The following is a 21,049-nucleotide window of genomic DNA, read 5'->3' as shown; positions in this document are numbered from 1 at the left end:
TGCTGGGGCAGGAATGTGCACAGCATGTTTGAGAGCCAGCAAGGCCAGGAAGACTGGAAGACACGATCAAAGGGAAGAGCAGTGAGGGATGAATGCAGAGCGGAAGCCCAATACTAGGCCATGTAGGACCTTGTATATACTACGGTAAATATTTACAATTTATTTTGAGTGAAATGGAAAGGCACTGGGGTTTTGAGCCGAGTCTGGACATGATCTGACTTCCGTGTTAAAGGATCAAGGTGGCTTCTGTGTAGAAAGCAAACTACAGGGGGGAAGGGGGGAAGCAGGAGGCCACCAGCCAAGGGAAGGATGATTACAATGTGGCCAAAGTGGCAGGGTGGACGTGGAGGGACTGACTGTGTTGGCTGGATATGTTCGAAAGCAAAGCTAAAGGAAGAGACAAATGAGCTGGATGTGGGGTCAAAGTAAGAGGCAACAAGAAGGTCTCCTAGGTTTTCGATTATAGAAGTGAAACGGGGGTCAGGATTTCTGAATTGCACATATTAACCTTGAGATGCTTTGTAAACCTTTAAGTGGGAATACCAAGTGGAAAGCTGGAAGTGTAAATTTTGTGTTGAAGAGAGATTGGGGCGGAATGTCTGGGAGGCATAGATGGCATTTAAAGCTATGAGACTGGATGAGGCCCCTAGAGGCCTCAAAGAGGCCTCTTTGCCATTACGGGAGTAATGGCAAAGTCAGTGACTGTGGGCCAAACACAGCCAACGGCCTGTTTTATATTTGTAAGTAAAGTTTTGTGGAACCACAGCCACACCTCTGCTTTTACTACCTCTGGTTGCTTTGCGCTACAGTAGCAGGGTTCGCTGGCTGCTACCGACTGCAGGGCCGCTCAGTCTATCTACTGTCTGACTCTTCAGGGAAGAGGTCTGCCAACGCCGGCCCGAGGGAGCAGATAGAGGGGGGTGCTAAGGACTGAACCCGGCGCATTTCAAAGGTTAAAGTGTGGAAGTACAGAAGGATACAGCAGGAGACACTGCTGAAGGAAGCCATCAAAAACAGTACTAAGAAAGTGTTATCCCAGAGGCAAAAATAAGGATGAGAAATTGATCGACTGTGAAAAGTCGATCGATTTTTATTTTGTTCTATTGTGTCAGTTCAAATTCTATAATATGGGCCAACTTCTTAAATAAATAAGGTTACAGGCACTCATCTATTTAACACTGAAACACCTGTTTCGTAGCTTATTCACAGGAAAATGTATTAGGTCCAAATGTATGGTACATTCAATGGCAGACTGCACCTACTACTCAAATGACGTACCTAAAAACGAAAACCTACAGTAACTTCAGCATAAGCATATGCTTAGGCTTACGTAGGCTTCTTTTATCCTATAAAGGATAAAACAAATTCACTCTTAAAGAACCGCATGACTCACATCCATGCTAATAAACGCAATCACCATGGCACTGTTTTAGTGAGGGCGCTGCTGCCTTCCCGTGGTAACAGAAATCTGAATTATGAAAAGCATAGCATCTCTCCATCCTTCGAGAAAAGTTCAAAATAGTAAGTTTCCAAGATACTAATGAAAAATACCAGCAAAAATATGCAGGCTATCAAAAGGGAATATTGATATGCAATCTTGGTCTCATGTAAACATGTACAAGTGCGTTATGATTTCGCAATTAATTCAAGATTGCCGGGCAGTACAAACCAAAAACTCTGAGACCTATGGATTAATAAATTGGAATAGATTCCAAATACTCAATTTTATCTACATTCCATTGTTTTAACCTTTGACAGACTTAACAATAAGAACTCTGGTCTTAGGTCTTGAAGTCAAATGGGAAAAGAAAGAACACATATTAAGTCCTTACCATGTGTAAGACACTGATAATCTTTATACACAGTCTCACTTATCTGCTACATCAATTCTGTATACTTATTAGTGCTCTCCCCATTCTTCAGATAACCAAAACAGTCAAGCCAGGCCTGAACCCTAAGTGTTTTGACTTTTAGTCTAGAACTGTCTCTCCAAAACACACTTGCTTCTGGAAGTTTCAAAAATCATCTCATTCAGCACTTTCCAAACTAAATTGCAGGAAACTCAAAGAGTCACTAAGAAGTTAACAAATGTTCTGAGAAACAGGGGCTCTAAGGTTCAAAAGTTTGGGACAATTTACATCAGAATATCCCAGGCCTTTATTAGACACTTTCTGACTCTCCAAGAAGGCAATAAAATGGGAAGTGTTCTGCTAATTTATTACACCATGAAGACCTTTTTTAAAGAAAACCCAGTAACATCCCATGGAATGCTTGTGCTCAACTCAGCCCAGTCTGGAAAATGATCATCTCCAGTCCAATCTCCCCTTTCCATGGTTTAATAACATGGAGTACAGGAAGGTTAAATGACTCACTCAGGCCACACAGAAAGTTAGTAACAGGGCCAGGGCTGGCACCAAGGAGGCCTGAGGACTCCAGCAGGATGCTCTCCCTCCTGTGTCAGCCTGTCTTCTTATTTCAATACTGTTTCTATAAAGTCCAACCCCAATTAAAAGGGGAGGGAAAGGTATCACATCCATCATTCTGATTGTTCTGAATGGCAGCAGAGAAACCATTCGCAGACATTAAGCACAGAAACGGTCCAATTCCCATTGCACTAATATTCAGCTACATTTGGAAATGTGGAAACATGATTCCAGTTTAGTAAGGCTGAACAGCACTTTTCAGCCAACTACGGCTGCGCTCATGTTTTTCTTTGACATTAGATAGAACTGCACTCCAGTGCTGCCCGCAGACACTGCCAGAATGAAAAACATCCCACATGTGACCATCTTTATAAAGAGCAATTTGTTTATTGCCTTCCCCCTTCCCCCCTGCCCCAGTGGGGGTTCCTTTCACTTTGTCCTACCCCTTCCCGAGAGTAGCAGACAGTCCTGGGCCAAGGATGCCATCTGGCGTTTAGTTCAGAAATTGTCTGACCCAACCCACCTTCCAATGACTCTCACAACCTGGCCCTTCTCAGAAACCACACTCCCCTTTCTTCCGATTCTTGCCCATTTACCTCAGTAAAACTTTTTTCTTCTTCTTTTCTGCTGTCCCAACTGAGTGAAAAATCATATGTGTGCCATTCTCGTTACAGAAAAATCATGAGTCTGAACTACACTTTTAGCTCAGGGAGAAGCCACAGGGAGGGGCCAATGTACAATACAGCCTGAGAAATGCCCCGTAGAGGCCTGCCTCGACAGAGATTTATTATTCATCCAGTGCCTTCTACGGTTGTCGGTGCTGAGAAGGACACTGAAGATCAAACTTCTTCGTTTTACAGCTAAAGAAACTGGCCCTGTGAGATTAGAAATGAAGCAACCACCTGCCCAGCAGCACAGAGGGAGAGTTCATGGCAGAGCCAGGATTAAGGCCTGGGACTCCCCATTCCGAAGCCAGCGACTGACTCTGGTGCCATATACTCCAGGCTTCTCAGGACAGTTTTTCCTCAACTAACGTTCACACAAAATATTATATCCTCCTTAACTAATTACACTGATGTTATGAATCTTAAGAACAGGGCTTATAATTAAATCTCCTCAATGCCACCCCTAACAGAGCTGAGCATACTTCCCAAATATTTATTAACTATTTTTGTCTAGTATTAATTACTGTGTTTATTGCAAAGCTAGAGTACACTCACGGGTATCATGCATTGCAGATGCTTTTATCTATTTACAAACCTAACTGCCATTTTATAACATTGTTTCTTGAAAAACAGTTCCCAGTAATCATCGCATTGTAACCTTTTGGAACATAACCCATTCAGAAATCTGGGACTTCTTGCTAGGGGTCCTGTCCACCAGATCAGTCTGACCAAACAAGGATGAAGAAGAGTATGTATGTACCATGGAGGGAAAAAGCAACCAATTTTGAAGACAACGGGAATTCTAGTACCCGTTGCATTACAATCACAAGACTTTAGGCAAGCTTAATTTTGTCTGCCGTAAAATACTCCTCAATCCTGAACTCAGGTAGGATAGGTGCAAACATATGATAAATTACAGATACCAATAATGATTACAGGTATTAAATAGTAACTTAAATTCTAGACCCTGTGACTAATCACTGTACCTACAATGTGCCAAGTAGTTCTTACAGCTCTAGTTTATGGATGAGAAAAATCAAGGTTTAGCAACTTAAGAAACTTGTCCGTGGTCAAAGATTAGAGCTGAGGAACTCAGGATTAGAGTTCAGGTCTGAAACTTTAGAGCTGGTAATCCTAACAGATGGAGGATGAAGACCGACTTCACAGAAATAAAAAACTATTCCCCACCCCCAATAGCAGGGGCTCTGAAGTCAGCTCTGACGTCAGCTCTGCAGTCAGCGTGGGGAGCGCGGGGGAGAGAGAGAGAGAGACAGAGAAAACGGATACCTGGGTCCTACCCAGCCTTAGTCGGCCAGTTAAATGCCGTGAGAGACGGAGCCCTGTGGTCTTGGGCCTGCTCCATTCGGGGAGGGGGGAGGGGCTACGCTGGAGCCAAAAAGGCTCTTGATCGTGCATTTCATTCAAGGTATAAACTTCTGAGTGTAAATTCATGATTTGGGGAGAATGTCGTCAGAGTTCCCCCGGCAAAGAGCCGCGGGACTAGACACCTCCGAAATTCTGCCAGCCTCTCCAATGGCCTGCATCCCTCCCGAGGAGGAGCTTCGTTACGCGCAGCGAGAGGGCGGGCTCCGTGCCTTTCCTTTCAATATTCAGTTGGGTGAACCCGAGGCGGCGGCCGGGTCTCGGCTAATGGCTGGGAGCCCGCCCAAGGGCCTCGGGAAGGGCGGTTGGCCTTAACACCCCGCATCTTTGCACCCCGCCTTTGGGAACGCGGGTCGCTACTCAACTTCGCAGGTGGCCCCAGTGACTTGGCGCGGGCCCTCCCTTGCACCATGTGGTCTGGACCGTGAGGCCACCGCAGAGGGGCCAAGAGGGGGAGGGAGGCCGCGCGGGTAGCACAGGTTCGACCTTCTTACTGAAGGTCTAACTTACTGCGCGAGCTACTTACTGAAGAAGAGGCGGTAACCGGGCGAGGGGGGCTGGCCGCGCTCCTCCGTGCGGTACGTGGCCATGGCGCTGCGCGGCGCGAGCCCTGCACTCTCTACCCTCTTGAGTCGGGTGGCGGCGAGGGCGCCCACGCGACAGCCCCAACCCGTGCGCAGCAGTGGCGGCAGCATTCGCCTGGCGTCGCGGGCGGTACGGCTCCTCAAGGGATGGTAGCCAGGCCGCGCAGAGCCTCCCCGGTCCTGCGCCGGCGCCCCCTGCCGTCCGGAGTCGTCCTTCCGTGCCGGGGGCTGGGATCTAAGTCCCCGCCAAGGCCACGTTGGCCCTGGCGACTCGGATCTGAGAAATCAAAGCGCTCATCCAGTTGCCTAAGTAATGCATACTGCACCCCCAGGGAAGCTGGGCTTCGAAGATGAGCAAGACAGCGTCCACCGTCCTGAAGAGCTCACTGCTGTTTATTAATGCGTCCATGCATTCCTTCACTCAACCAGTCAGTATTTACTATCATATTATGTTTATTATAATGATACAATATCGAGTGACTACTCTGTGCCAGGCACTGTTCTAGATGCTGCCCAACGTGGGCCACAAGCATACAACTCATGCAAAAACATTATGAGACAATGATGAGGCCTCTTTTGAAGACTCAATTTTGACACTGATTTATAGAGCAAAAACGATGAACTCGCATCCCCTCCGTGAAGTTCTTTCTCATTTAACTCAGGTAAAGGTGATGTATCCTTCCTTTTCTTACATTTTCACTTTTCTGTCGGCACTTGGTACTGTACCTATCTTTGTGAACCTATCGTGTTCCCTACTTCACCCTGGATTCGTAGCCTGCCAAGCTTTAGGGCTCAAGATTTAGTCTCCGTTTCAGGATCTGGCTCCATGCCTTGCATCTAAGAATGGCACCATTGTTGAGTTAAATTGCCCCTGGAACACCTCACCAAATCCTCCTCATTAGCATATGAAGTTCCAGTTACCAACTTTTCTGAAATACGTGTGGAACAATTGGGCATAGGCATGACCTCCACTTCCTCATAGGCTCTCATCCCAATCCAAATGGCTTCCCCCACCTCCTCAAGCATCAAAAGACCTTGTTGTCAGACATGATGGTCAATTTTCAACAAATTGGAGTGAGAGAATCTTGAAAGCAGTAAGAGTTGTTTAAAATTAGAAATTAAAACTTTAAAGACAATTAAATAGTTACTACTCTACAAAAGTAAACACAAGAAGAGTAGCAATTCTACAGGAAGTCCAAGAAAGCGCACTTGTGATCTTTGCAAAACCTAAGTGAAATGGTTTTAATTAAAAGAAGGTATTTTGGCCACGGCCAGGTGCTCGGTTGGTTGGAGCATTGTTCTGTACACCAAAAGGTTGCTGGTTCAGTTCCCAGTCAGGGCACGCGTACCTAGGCTGTGAGTTCTATCCCCAGTCTGGGTGAATATGGGAGTCAACTGATTGATGCCTCTCTCTCTTTAAAAATCAACAAATACATATCCTCAGGTAAAGGTTTAAAAAAGAAAATAATAAAAATAATGCATTTTGCCTTGGCCAGATGACTCGGTTGGGTTTGTTGTCTCCTACACATGAAGGCTGTGGTGTCCATCCTCAGGCAGGACACATACCTAAGTTACAGGATTGATCCCCCAGGTAGGGGAACGTATGGGAGATAACCAGTCTACATTTCTCATATTGATGTTTCTCTCCCTTTCTCTCTGAAATCCCTTAACATATCCTTGGATTAAAAAGAGAAGGCATTTTAAAAAATAATTTCTTAAAATATTGTACTAAAAATAGAATCAGTGGATACATAAATTCATAAAAATATGATTCTTAAAATCCTGGCTTTTACAAGGTAAGACAAACATGTTATATAGATTATATTAAGTAATTTATAGTAATTAAATCAAAGTTACACATCTGATCCTAGTCTCAACTAGTTAACTTCTCTCTGTTCCATGGCTACAAACTAGACCCTCTGGTTATTAATGTTAACAAAATGGACAACTTTTAAAATCTGGTTTAACGCTTTACTCACAACAATATGAAAGCAAAAAATCTTAGTAAGATGACTCTATAACCATCATATAACTTTATATAGAAAGAATAGTACTTTTATCTAGGCAATGGTCAGAATTTTGACCGACAAATTCTGGAAGTAGGTGATACGGGGCTCTCTCATATGAGAGCGTCAAGTTATTTCTATCTTGTTGCTCTGGTGTGTTCGCTCTCCATGGCTAAAGTAATCCTCGTAATTCCAGCTAGCTGCTACAACTCCAACCATCACGTCCTCATTGAACCTAGCAAGAAAGAAGAAGAAGAAAAAAAAAAGAACAGGAGGTGGGTGTGGGCAGTGCTCCTTCCCTTAAGGATGTTCCCTTAAGAACATCCTAGTAATTGCATGTACCATTTTTACTTTCATCCCAATATGCAGAACTTAGTCTATGGGCCACAACTTTCACACTTTTTGCTGGGTGGTCATAGGCCTAGATAAAAATTAAGAGCCATACTACAGAAGAAAGGGGACGTGAATATTGGAGAACAGTCAGCAGTTTGCCACAAGTGTCTATTTCTTTCCTTATAGAACAACTTCCTTAAAAAGGTCTGTGAGAAGCCTACATGTCTACTCCAATTGTGAACAGGATTCACATTTGTCGGTACCGGGCACCCGGGTTCTTTCAGCACCTCCACTTATTTTGTGTCAATTAAAATTAGGAGACTGGTCCTGCCCAAGTTCCAGAAAACATCTCTAGGAAATATTGTCCCTGCCCACTTTGACTTTGCTTAGATTATAGATCTAAAATGTTTTTGTCAACAGGGGCAGCTTTTTAATGGATCAACTTGACTAAGCTAAACTATAAGGCGTACTAAAGCAAACTTTCCCATAACAAAAGGGAGAAATTTCTTTTGTGCATAAATCACAATAGCTGTATAATGTTATTGTTTTCTTATGAAACAAAAAAAAGCTTAATTGTTCTATTAACCTTTGAAGTTCAGATGTTTCAACAAGACAAAATCCTAAGGAGATGAAGTTGTGGGTTAATGCTAATGATCTTACATCTGAGTCATAGGATAAAATAAAATATTCCAGGTACCTGCTTTTTAGACATGTTATTGCTTCATGACATTAAAAACAATAGCTTAAAAATGGCTTCTTTAGGAAATGGTGAAGAGAAGAATTTCCCCCAGAGTAGTCTTCAAATTAACACCATTCTCTATTTCCTAACACTCACAGTTACCCTCGGGGAGAATCTAAGGGGTAGTTCTGAGGGCCCTCTTGCCGAGAGCTTTCTTCATTCTGGCAAAATGTCTTACTAGTAACTGCCACCAAGAGATGTGCATCCTGATTTGAAGAAACCAACAATAATAACAGTAAACATTTTTAGGACATGAAATGTTTACTTTAAAAACATTGATGCTTGTTACTTTACAAATTACACCTTGAAAATGTTACCAAGGTTATTAGGCATTCAGCAAAGGAAACAATGGATGTTATTGAGTTTTCATTTATTGTTAATCACTTACATTCCCATCTTTCATTCCCTTCAATTTACTGAAGTATTTGGGAATTAGAATTGAGTGTGTGTAATATCAGTGATAAGAAGTAATAGTAGTAATGCTAGGACATTAGTCCTAGCAGTAAAATCAGAAAGGAATGTTGGATTTGAAAAAAAAAATCACAAAATAGGGGGCCTGATTGAATAGAGAAATGACAATGGAAGATATAAGGAAATAAAAATGGGAGAGAAACTTGGGGACAGGTGATAAAGTCACCTTGGAACGTGTTGAGCTGGAAACCAGGCAGGGAGCCCCCAGTGAAGACAACAGTACATCTGCTAGATTCTCTGAGAAGCCGGGTCTGAGGTCAAGTTTAGTATGTGCTGTTTGTTAGGTTGTTCCCTTGGGACCTGTGTGTGGAAGGAAAGGTGAAAAGCAAAATTGGGTAACAACTACTGCCTCGGCTGACCCTACAGAACACTCTGGAATGTGAATGGGCTGTAGAATTGCCTGGAGTGGAGCCAAAATCACTGGGTCTTCTTATCCCCAGGGACTGGATGCTGGCTGTCCTGAAGAAGACTGAGGCTGGCAAAACAGCTAAGGCCATCCCTGAAGAAGCTAACAGCAAACTCAAAAAGTCCTTTATTAAAGTGTCATTTTCAGTGACCCCCACAACTATGAAACCGTAGTGGGGATTGCAGTTGTAGCTAAGAAAAATAAGATAATTAGTAAATCTAATTGGTAAGCCTAACGCAGAATCTACCATGGTTATAATTGTCTTTTTCTGAAATCCTGGATGCCCCTAATAAGAAATAAAAGAATTTTCATCATTTATGTGTTAACTTTTATAAAAACAGCATGTGTTTCTAAAATGAATTATTATTTTTACAGCATGATAAGTAAGGAAATTTAAATTTTTTCTAATTGTCATTGCTCATGCTTGCTAGCCAATAGTTAGCTTTGGGAGCTGGGCCATGAAATATAGCAGTATTTAGTAAAAGTAATGAGAATTTTAAAATGATTTTGAACATTCTCTAATTTACGTGTTAGGGATACACAGAATGCAATATTTCACTGGCCTTTTGAATACTTTATCTAATAGGGGAATTTTTAAAGTACTTTCATGTTACCAAACATTTAAAATATTTATTATATTTTCAAATGAGTGTTCAAAAATACTTCTGAATGTTAGCTAGGTGCCATGGTTATCCATTTTTTTATCAGCCACATTTTTTTTCTAAATACATGTGAAAGTTCTGTATCACTTCTCATTTAAATATTAACTATTGTTTTATTGAGAAACAAAGTTATCGCCATGAGGAACAAAAGAAGCTTTGCTAACTTTAGATCTTGAAATATTATATTACATTATGCTGTAGTAAATTTATATAAAATCAATAAAACCTCAAGAAAATAAGCCATAAACTAAGAGAAAATAATTGCAAAATACATTGTAGTATAAGCCCTGATAACTTTTTTCTTTTCTATAATGCAAGTGCCTAACAAGCTTTAATTGGCAGGCAAGGCATCCACTTCAAAGAGGCATTTGCTTCAAAGCCGGCTGCCTTAGATCAGCATGTTGCCAGCCAGGCCACTGGTTAAAGAGCCCGGCCACCTCCTGGCACTGAGGCTTCTTTGCTTTAGACATCACTAACTTCAGTAACTGACCATTTGGGCCACTTGTTTTGTCTCCTCACGGTTTAAATTTCCATTCTTATGTTTTATATTGACCGACAGTGAGCCCAAGAAGTTCTAGGACCACATCCTCCATCCTAATGAAAGCAGAACTCCAGGCCCAGGCTCACACTCTCTCTCTCTCTCTCTTCTCTTTTCCTCTCTCTCTCCACAACCTCTCTGTGTGGCCCCTGATGTGCCGTATAATTTCTAGGTCTTGTAAGTGAGAAACCGCTGTCATTTCAAGGTTTCCTGATGGTATTGGTAAAGGGTCTGCAATCATAATAAGAACTATAAGGACTGGTCCGGTCACAAAATTAGTTACCCACATGCTAACACCAGCAAAATAGAGACAAATTTCATGAAGGACTGTTATCAAATACACAAAAGACCTCTTAAAAAATAAAAATCGCCCTGGCTGGTGTAGCTCAGTGGATGAGCGGGGGCCTGCGACCCAGACGATCGCGGTTCGATTCCGTGTCAGGGCACATGCCTAGGTTGCAGGCCAAGTTCCTGGCACGGGACGCACCAGAGGCAACCATACATTGATATTTCTCTCCCTCTCTCCTTCCCTTCCCCTCTAAGGATAAATAAATAAAATCTTTAAAAAAATAAAAAATAATAAATAAAAATCAAGCAACCCTATTTATTTATTTATTTATTTTAATATATTTTATTGATTATACCATTACAGTTGTTCTATTCCCCTCCTTCAATCCCCTCCACCCACACCCTCCCTCCCCCACCATTCTCCCCCCCTTAGTTTATAACCACGTGTCTCAAGTTCTTTGTATTCTATATTTCCCCCACTATTCTCGCCCTCCCCCCTATCTATTTTCTGCCTACCATCTATGCTATTTTCTGTGCCTTCTCCCCTCTTTTCCCCCTCCCACCCCCCTGTTTCTAAACCTCCATGTGTTCTTCATTTCTATGGTTCCACTCCTGATCTAGCTGTCTTCTTGGTTTGCTTTTGTTTTAGGTGTGGTTGTTAATAACTGTGTGTTTGCTGTCCTTTCACTGTTCATCTTTTTCATCTTCTTTTTCTTATATAAGTCCCTTTAGCATTTCATATAATAAGGGCTTGGTGATGATGAACTCCTTGAACTTGACCTTATCTGAGAAGCACTTTATCTGTCCTTCCATTCTAAATGAAAGTTTTGCTGGATAAAGCAATCTTGGCTGTAGGTCTTTGGATTTCATGACTTGGAATACTTCTTTCCAGCCCCTTCTTGCCTGTAAGGTCTCTTTTGAGAAATCCGCTGACAGTCTGATGGGTACTCCTTTGTAGGTGACTGTCCCCTTATCCCTTGCTGCTTCTAGGATTCTCTCCTTCATTTTGGTCTTGGCTAATGTAATTATGATGTGCCTTGGTGTGTTCCTTCTTGGGTCCAACTTCTTTGGGACTCTCTGAGCTTCCTGGATTTCCTGGAAGTCTATTTCCTTTGCCAGACTGGGGAAGTTCTCCTTTATTATTTGTTCAAATACGTTTTCCACTCGTGGCTGTTTCTTTCCCCCTTCTGGTACCCCTATAATTCGGATGTTGGAACGTTTAAAGATGTCCTGGAGGTTCCTAAGCCTCTCCTCATTTTTTTGAATTCTCATTTCTTCATTCCTTTCTGGTGGGATGTTTTGTTCTTCCTTCTGGTCCATTCCATTGATTTGAGTCCCCGTTTCCTTTCCATCACTATTGGTTTCCTGTGCATCTCCCTTCATTTCAATCAGTCCAGCCCTCACACGTTCCTCTAATTTGTAACTTTGTTCCTCTAATTTGTGACTATAATCAACCAGTTCTGTGAGCATCCTGATAAATAGTGTCCTGAATTGTGCTTCTGAGAGGCTGGCAATTTCTCGGTCGCTTAGAGTTATTGGCTCTGGGACTTTGAGTTCTTCTTGTGCCATCTTTCGGGTTGTTTGTGCCTGTTCCATAGCAGGATCAGAGCCCTAAAGTGTTCACTAGAACAGGGCAACTCAGTCGCTGGGTTGTGACGTTGTAGGTGGGGGCAGGGTCAAAGAGGGACAATGGCTCTCACTGGTATTGCAGGGCAACTAAGTCGCTGGGTTGTGACGCTGTATGTGGGTGCGGGGTCAAAGAGGGACTCTGGCGTCCCGTCTGCCGCCTGCCGCCCTGGCCCTCACCGGTGCTGAAGGGCAACTAAGTCGCTGGGTTGTGACGCTGTATGTGGGGGCGGGGTCGAAGAGGGACTATGGCGTCCTGTCCGCCGCCTGCCGCCACGGCCCTCACCGGAGCCGCAGTTGCTGCCGTCACCGGGCCCATGCATTTCGTCCCACTGCACGTGAGTGTGCCACTGCCGTCAGCCCTCGCCCCCTGGGGCCTGCGTGGTCTGTCTCACTGTGCGCGAATATGTGCCCGAGGTCTGCCCCGCACCCCAACTGGTTCCCGTCTGCCTGCGCGCCTGGGTCGGGGGCCCTGTCCTGCCCGACCCTGCTCGCTGCTGGCTCCGCCCCTCTTACCGTCCCGTTGAATGGTTAGATGTAGTCGGACTTCCGTATAATTCAATTTTCTGTCCTTTGGTTGTGTCTTTGTTTCTCCAAACCTTTGTTGTATTCAAACTTGGTTGTGGGAGAAGGCACAGTGTTTCCACCTATGCCTCCATCTTGGCGGAAGTCCTCAAGCAACCCTATTTAAAAATGGGTAAATGAAAGAAAGAACAAGATAGTGAGAAAGATTGCAAAGAGACAGAATGTTTGTTTTCCCCCCAGTGTCAATACTCCCCTTTCAGTTATAGCAAATGAATTTTGGAAATGGGGAGATCCTGCCCAGAGGGTACAAATTTTCAGTTACAGTGACCACAATTAACAATCCATATTGCATTCTTGAAAATTGCTAAGAAAGTAGTTCTTAAAAGTCCTCATCTCTCCCTCTCTCTCTCTCTCTCTCTCTCACACACACACACACAGAGCAGTCATTATGTCAGGTGATGGAGGTGAAAACACACCTCATGGCATAATTTTGCAATATGTAGATATATGCATCAAAGCATCGCATTGTATACCTTAAACTTATACACCGTTGTATGTTAATTCTACCTCAATAAAGTTGAAGGCAGGGCAGATGTTAGCTTACCCTTTACCTCTTCTTCATCCTCTCCTGCATTCTGCTTCCCACAGCTTGGAAGCAGCCTTGTCCATGAAGATGAGGGCTGCCCTCTGGTGACTGGAGCTCTGAGCTGAAAGAGGCTTAGATCCCAGAGGGCTCTGTGGAGCAGAGTGTCTTTCACATCCAGAATACTTACCTTTGGACTTTTTCATAAGAGAGAAAAAAACATCTATTTTATATAAGCCATAAAAAGTATTTTTTGTTTTTGCTTTCTGGTTCTCCCACTTGAACTTGATTTTGATTTTTTTCTTCTTGCATAAGAAAATATCTTAGGAGAAATTCTAATTGAAGACTTCCTCTTTATTGCCTACGTACTTTCATTTGAAAATGCTGTAAAAATAGTGCATGAATTGTTACTTATAAAGTTTTTAATGTAAGAAAGTACTTGTAAGGAAAAATACGTATTAAGTTCAGCTCTAAAAGACAGTTAAAAAGGTATTGAAAGAGAAATTTTAGTTGAAATATTAAAACAAAAGGCAGAAACATCTTTGCAAAACACATATCTAGTAAAGAATTGGTTTCCAAAGAACCTCAACAATAAGAAAACAACCTGATTAAAAAATGGAGAAAAAATCTTAACAGACACCTGACAAAACAAAATATATAGATGGCAAATAAACATATGAAAGGATGCTCCACACCATATGTCATTAGGGAATGACAATGGAAACAATGAGCTACCATTGCACCTCTCAGAATAGCCCGAGTCCAAAGCACAGACAACACCAAATGCTTCCAGGATGTGAAGCAGTAGGAACTCTCATTAATCACTGATGGGTATGAGAAATGCTACAGCCACTTTGGAAGTAAGTTTTGCACTCTTGGCAAAACTAAACATACTGTTAACCTTATGATCCAGCAACTTACCAAAAGGTCAGGGAAACTTATGTCCACACAAAAACCTGCACATGGATGTTTATAGCAGCTTTATTCATAAGTGTCAAAACGAGGAAGCAACCAAGATGCCCTTCAGTAGATTATTGGCTAAATTAACTGTGGTTTATCCAGACAATGGAATATTACTCAGTGCTAAAAAAGAAATGAGCTATCAAGCTATGAAAAGACACGCAGAAACTTTAAATGCAAAAACAACCGGATAAAGCTATCTAATGTATGATTCCAACTGTATGAATTCTGAAGAAAATGTAACTATGCAGACGGCAAAAATGTCAATGATTATCAGAGATTGAAGGTTGGGAGGGGTGAATAGGCAGAACACAGATTTTTAGGGCAGTGAAAGCACTGTGATGATAAGAACATGTCATACATTTATTAAGGCCCATACAATGTACAACACAGAGAGTGAGCTGCAATGCAAACTGAGGAATTTAGGTAGCAATGTTGTATCGATGAAAGTTTGATAGTCACAAATGTACCACTCTGGTGAGGATATTGCAGCGGGGGAGGCTCCATGTGCGGGGGCGGGGGGGGGGCGGAGCATATGAAGGAAGCCTCTGTACCTTCTGCTCAGTTTGTCTGTGAACCTAAAACTGCTCTGAAAAATAAAGCCAATGAAACAAAAGTGATTTAACACCGAGAGACTTAACACCTCAGCAACTTTTGAAACAATATCTACTATTGTAATTTAAATTTAAGAACCATCTCATTTATTTTCTCTTGTACTCACTGTTTTTTCCTTTATCATCTAATGAGAATCATGTTTTTTTAACTTTCTAATAGTGCCTATAAGAGTGTCATTAGTGCCTTTAGATGCTGTGTTCATAACTCACCTTCGCTCTGAACTGGCATTGCTGTTGCCTTAGCGTAGGTGTACCACACTGCTTCTGCAGCCTAGTCTACAAAATCACTCGTCAGGGTATCTTCGGTGGAAGCAGGTTCCCCCGGGGGCATGCCATGCTCAGTTTCACTTTTGTACATTCTAGCATAATATTCTTTATTATTATTGAGAAAATTTGGGATCATTTTATTTTTAAGCAAATATCCTATCTAATTTGTATTTTATAAAATTTTACTCACCTACTTCATCGCTCTAAGTCCACTAAACTTGGAGAAAAGGCTTAAATTCTCAGCAGTTCTTTTTACCCAGTTACTAAATGAGTAATTTGAAATATATAAAAAAAATCTCCTGCCCTGACTGGGTTGCTCAATGTGTTGGGCATTATTCTGCAAAGCAAAAGTTTACCAGTTTAATTCTCGGGTAGGAGACATGGCTGGGTTACGAGTTCAGTCCTCAGTGAGGGTGAGTAAGAGAGGGAACCTGTCAATGTTTCTCTCCCTCTTTCTCCTTCCCTTTCCCTCTCTCTAAAAATACATGATAAATAAAATTTTTTTTAATTTCCCACATATGCAGCTATTAAATAGCAACTAATTTTGGCTCTCGCTTTAAAGTCTTCTCAACATAGGGCAACTTTCTAAATGAGGCAATAATAGTTCACCTGTAGTCATTTTTCACTTTACACTTCATAGGTCTCCTATGTATCTGCCAGATACATACCTGTATGGTAATTCAGCAGGATGTTTTGTGAAAATTCTTGAAAAGATTTGTCAACTCAAACACAAGAACATAATTCTGGGTATTTTGAATGAAAAAGTATGTTATCCGTTCGGTCCAAGCAAAAAAGACGTTTCAAGTACGTCTGCCCCCTCCGCCCTGACGCAGAGCCAGCGGTGGGTCTCTGCAGCCTCGGTCTGTCGGCACAGCCTTTGAGATGCCTATCAGCAAACTATGGCTTTTGTTTTACTTTTTTAAATGACATTGTTTCCAAGTTCTTTCTCTAAATTTTCACTCTCCGAAGAGTCCATGAGAACAAATCGATTTGTTTCAAAGCAGATTCTCAGCTGCGGGGCGTCGACCCTGCAGCGACTCCAGCCATCGGAAGAAGAGAGGGCTTGGGGGGAGGCAGGGACAGGAGCAGGGGCAGGGCTACCGAGTGAGCACGAGTCAAAGGCCCCCGTGTCAGTAAGTCTGTTGCTAAAGCTCAGAGGCCTTAAGTACGAAATCCCAGGTGTAAACCACCTTGTTCTGCCATAAAAGGACCAAAAACAGGCCAGGAAAACTCTTTCAAGGGTCCGCGTGTGTCTGGGAGCTGTGGGGGTGGCCATCCAGAAAACTTGGTCACCAGATTTTATTGCGTCCTCATTGTTTTGTCTGGTGGAACGAGTTGTGCAAACCTCTGAAGCTGACTGACTGGAAAAGCAGAAAGAGATATTTGGGGAAAAAGAAACACTTTGTGAAAAAAAATAGATTTAAAATGGATTTTAAAGAAGTCTTATTGTGTGTGGTAAAACGTAACTTTTCTCCTAAGACTTCCTTTGAAGCTTACAGCGACTTCTGTGTTACCCACTGGCATTTTTGGAGTTCAACTTGCATTTTCAGGAAGATGCCGTTTTGCTGAGACTGCCTCCCTCCAGCAGTGTGGATACAGGAGAGTTACGCATATATTTAAACACTGTATCATAGAATACGCACATGCATTTAATTTTAAGGATAATTAAACATGAAAATGCAAAGAAATTTAAAGATCCCGAGAGTATAAACTTCAGGTCACGTGTTCTTAAAGGAACAGTACTGTGCCAAAGGAGGCATTCTTGAAATTGCCCGGGTGTTTCAGGCGTCACAGCGACGGAGGGGCATCACTGCCAGTTAGTGGGTAGGGGTCAGGGATGTTGTGCATCTCACACCACACACCACACACGACGCGGCAGTGTTGCCTCATGTACTGTATTGATCTCAAATGTCACACTAGACATTTGAGAATGTCTGAAGAATCTGTGTTTTAAAAGTGATCTCGGCCTGAATGCTAGCACCATTTTGCATAGGACACAAAGTATGTCGGGCGGTGTTTTCATATGCTCCTGGCATTTGGGTCTCTAACAGTGTCAGTCAGCCCTGAGAGCTCTGAGGTCATGCTTACTCTGAACAGGAAGGCAAACGGGCGACTGCTCCATGGGTCTCAAGTTCTGGTGCCTGAGCATTTGCATTATTGAAATACAGCTTTAGTTATTTAATTATGCATCACTTTTGTTCTATGGCTTTCTATGATCGTTAGGCATTATATTGATTTTTGTTTTAAATGACCAGTGTAGTAGATTTTGTGACCAGTTCCATTTCGGAAGAGCAAAGGTGCTGTTACAGAAAATTTCTTCCTAAAAGGGAAGTTTAGTTTATTCATTCGCCCACTGATAAACATTTGGGTGGTTTCTGTCTTTCGGCTGCTGTAAATAATAGTGCTGTGGACATTGCTGTGTAAGTTTCTGTGCGGATATGTTTTAATTTGTCCTGGGTTTTATGGCAATTAACTCCTGGAAACCCGAAATTGTCTTCCACAGAAACTGCACTACTTCACCCTCCCACCAGCGACGTGCCAGGGTTCCCTGGTCTCCACACCCTTGCTCACACTTGTTTCTTAAAAATATCGCAGTCATCCTTGTGGGTGTGTAGCCGCATCTTGTGGATTTCATTTGTATTTCCTTAATGACCAATGCATTTGGACATCTTTTCCTCTGATTTTTGGTCATTCGTATATCTTCTTTGGGAAAATAAAAATCTGTTCTAGTTCATTGACCGTTGTGTAATTGGGTTGTTGGCCCTTTGGTTGTCGAGTTGGGTAAACAAGTTCTGGTATATTATTTAGCCATAAAAAGAACTGAAGTTTGTATACACTCTACAGTTTGGGTGGCCATGAAAAGCATTATGCTAATAAAAGACGCCAGACACAGAAGGTCACACGTTGTATGATTTTTTTATATGGGCTACCCAGAACAGGCAAACCCAGAGAGACAGAAGGAGGATTCGTGTTGCCCTGGGAAGGGGCGGGAAGAATGGGAGTGATCACTTACAGGGTGTGGGGTGTTCGTCTGGGGTGACGGATGCTTTGAAACTACAGAGGTGCTGGTTCCACATAATTGTGATTGCACAGATGACCCTGAATTGCACACTCTGAGATGGTTCATTGTATGTCATGGAAATTTCACTCCAACTTTTTTAAAAGGGAAAAGTTCGACCTGATAGCGTTGAATATAACCGTTCAGGGGTTCCAGACCATTTTTATTCCATTAGCCCCGTTAGCAGTCATCCGAGACCTGCGAACTGCTGTCAAAATAGTATTTGTAAATGCATAGAATAAACTACACGATGAAAGAGGAAACCAATTACGTTCACCTATATGTGCAAAAAACATTGGGTTGGCCAAAAACTTCATTACATTTTTTCTGTAAAATAGGAAAACACATTTTTCATTTTCACCAAGATATTTATTTGTTTAGAAATTTTTACTGTGTCAGCTATCTCCTGCTATTAGCTTCTAGTGGGTAGAGGCTGGGAGTGCCACTCCACATCTTCCAGTGACAGCCCCAGAGCACAGAATTATTTGGCCAAAATGTCAATAGTACCAAGAGACTTCACAAAACACTCTTGACATGTTTTACCCATCACAGCACCTTCTCCACATACTGCACAAACCTTTTTGTGTTTGCATTTCAGCTACATTTTCACATTTCTAGAAATAATAAAGCATAATACACTGAAAGTGCTGTGGATCTTCTTCCATCTTCAATAGTAAAATGGCTGGCTGCACAAAAATTCACCAATTTTGATCATTTTTTAATGTACATGCATATGACAGCTCTCACAATACAATCTAAGAAAATTGTTTCTAGTGATGTTAAAGAGAACTAAGCACTACTAGAGCCATCATACGGAAAAAGCACAATGGACTTTTTGGCCAACCCAATATTTTTTTAAAAAGACATTGTGACCTAAAACATACTTGCTTCTTCACAGAGGCGTTACGGCACTAGATCTAGCAGGAGACCTAACAACGGCCATAGTTTTGACGTAGCGATGAGTGTAAAAACTGTTTAGAGGCATCTGTGACATTGGGAAAATGATATGACAATTATATACCATTTATATTAGAGACAAAAATCACAGAAACCGTGAACACTACTGGAGAGTTTGTTGCTTACATTTAAAAATGCTAAATTTTAGTTAGAAGTAAATAAAAATAAAGATGTAATCCTTTTAAAAATCCAAGGTCAATGATCCCCTAAATTCTACCACAGAAGCCCTGGTGGCAAACACCTAGTGAAGGGAGAGGCATATAATCTTTCTCCTTTGTCTTGGAGTCTTCTTTAAGACTGTCCTGATTGAAGAGCAGATAAGAGATCAGTCTGTCCTCAATTTCTTTTTTAAAACGTCCTTCTTCCCTGTTTTAAGAGAGGTTGATCCAAGTTTCGAAGAAACAGATAATCCAGAAAGCAAACTCACCCAGCACACAGAGACAAAATTGCTTGAAAGATGAGAAGTTAGTTTTATTCTTTTTTCGTCTGAAAAAAAAAAAAGTTGTCATTAGCATGTAGCAGCTCTTTTCTGAAGGACTATGTATGTGAAAACAAACCCCCATCCTGAGGTCCATGGACCTCTTAAAAATAGAAGATAATCAAGTTGTGTTTAACCAAGCTCCAATGATGTGCATTATTCATTTGGTATTAAGCTTTTCATCTTTCTGTTACTAAATTGGATGTAATAAAATTTATCCATCACACAAGAATCACATGTGATTTAACTACACATTGTTAAATGGCATGAAAAAAACAGAAGTTTTGCTTGATTAAGTGTTATTACTGCTTGAAGGCTAAAATAATCATGAGGAATTTCAGCTCCAAATGACACATTATAAATCCCTTGTAATATTATAAATATAGTGATCATGGTAATATTCTAATCCAATTCAAGGGTGAGCTATAAATTGGTAATAATAGGTCCTGAACAAAAGTTAATGAGACGACCCATTTTTTTCTGCCCACTTTCTAGATTCCTCCTTTTAGGCCTTGAGCAATGGAAATTAATTTTGTCTTTAAATGGTTTAACCATAGAACTTCTGTTTTTTTCCTCTTTTATACCATGCTAATTTTATGGAATGATGATTTTCAAATTGGATTCAAAAGGACTGTGGGTTCCAAAGACAATTCCTTGAAATAAGTTTCGAGTAACCCATTGAAAGAAATAAGGGACAGGATTAATTTACATCAATCCCCATGTCCCCAGCACAAAAGAATTTCAAAGCACCAGAAAAGAATGCAGGATAGTTTTATAATTTCTGTTGTTGATGCTTCTGTTAGAAACTCAATAGCTGAGGCATTTCCCTTGTTTGGAAATCATGTTTTTAGAAAGAGAACTGGTCCTTTCCCTCCCTCCCTTACTTAGTCCTTCATTTAACTAATATTTACTAGAAATCCACTATGTACCAGGAACTGTGTATCAGTAACTGCGTATAAAATGATAAAACTTAGAAAATTATTTGTTCTCATGGTGTTTAGTATCTGGTGAAGAACTCAGGTGTTAAATAAGCACTTAGATTTATTGATAGGAACAAAAACTGAAATAAATGCTGTGATGAAAAATATTGGAAGCTATCACAGAAAATAACAGGGAGACTTGGTTTAAACTGAAGATTGGGAAGAACTCGTATGGGTCTGGCGTTTTAACTGATACCTAAAGGAGAAGTAGGAGACAGCCGCTGGAAAACGGCATAAGAAGAGAATTTGCAAAGGTCCTGAGGCAATAGTTGCTTAAAACATATTTTCTGAAAAATATTTCCTACAATGTATGGCCTGTTAGAATTGTCCTCTAATGGGCCAGAAAGGCTAGACCTTTGTAACCTTTCTTCCATCCATCACATCGGTCACTGACGTAGGCTGCTAGGGCAATGGTGCGGACTTGGGCAAGGTAGCTCTGCCGTTGACTGCCATGCCTGAAGGGCCTGAGTGTGGAAGGCTCTGTCCTCTCCGCACTCCCTGTA

At 41.7% G+C, this 21,049-nt stretch overlaps 1 protein-coding gene across 3 annotated transcripts in view; it reads right to left on the bottom strand.

Annotated features, from left to right (window-relative positions):
* The window catches only part of PPA2 (inorganic pyrophosphatase 2), an 85,147-nt gene extending 79,857 nt beyond the window's left edge, over positions 1-5,290 (bottom strand). For 2 of the 3 annotated variants that reach the window (XM_037031883.1, XM_037031884.1), the window contains exon 1: positions 4,387-4,574. In XM_037031883.1, coding sequence (XP_036887778.1) covers positions 4,387-4,540 — 154 coding nt within the window. In that variant the 5' untranslated portion in view covers positions 4,541-4,574. Of the gene's footprint in view, positions 1-4,386; positions 4,575-4,997 lie in introns of those variants that run through there. The other variant, XM_037031885.1, reaches the window with a different exon arrangement.
* Between the last annotated feature and the right edge of the window lie 15,759 nt (positions 5,291-21,049).

Source organism: Sturnira hondurensis, unplaced genomic scaffold, assembly GCF_014824575.4.
Source record: "Sturnira hondurensis isolate 20B ecotype Veracruz unplaced genomic scaffold, ASM1482457v3 Scaffold0021214, whole genome shotgun sequence".
In the NCBI taxonomy this organism is placed as follows: Eukaryota; Metazoa; Chordata; class Mammalia; order Chiroptera; family Phyllostomidae; genus Sturnira; species Sturnira hondurensis.
The sequence above is the reverse complement of the archived record's forward strand: the minus strand, read 5'-3'. Positions and strand labels throughout refer to the sequence as shown.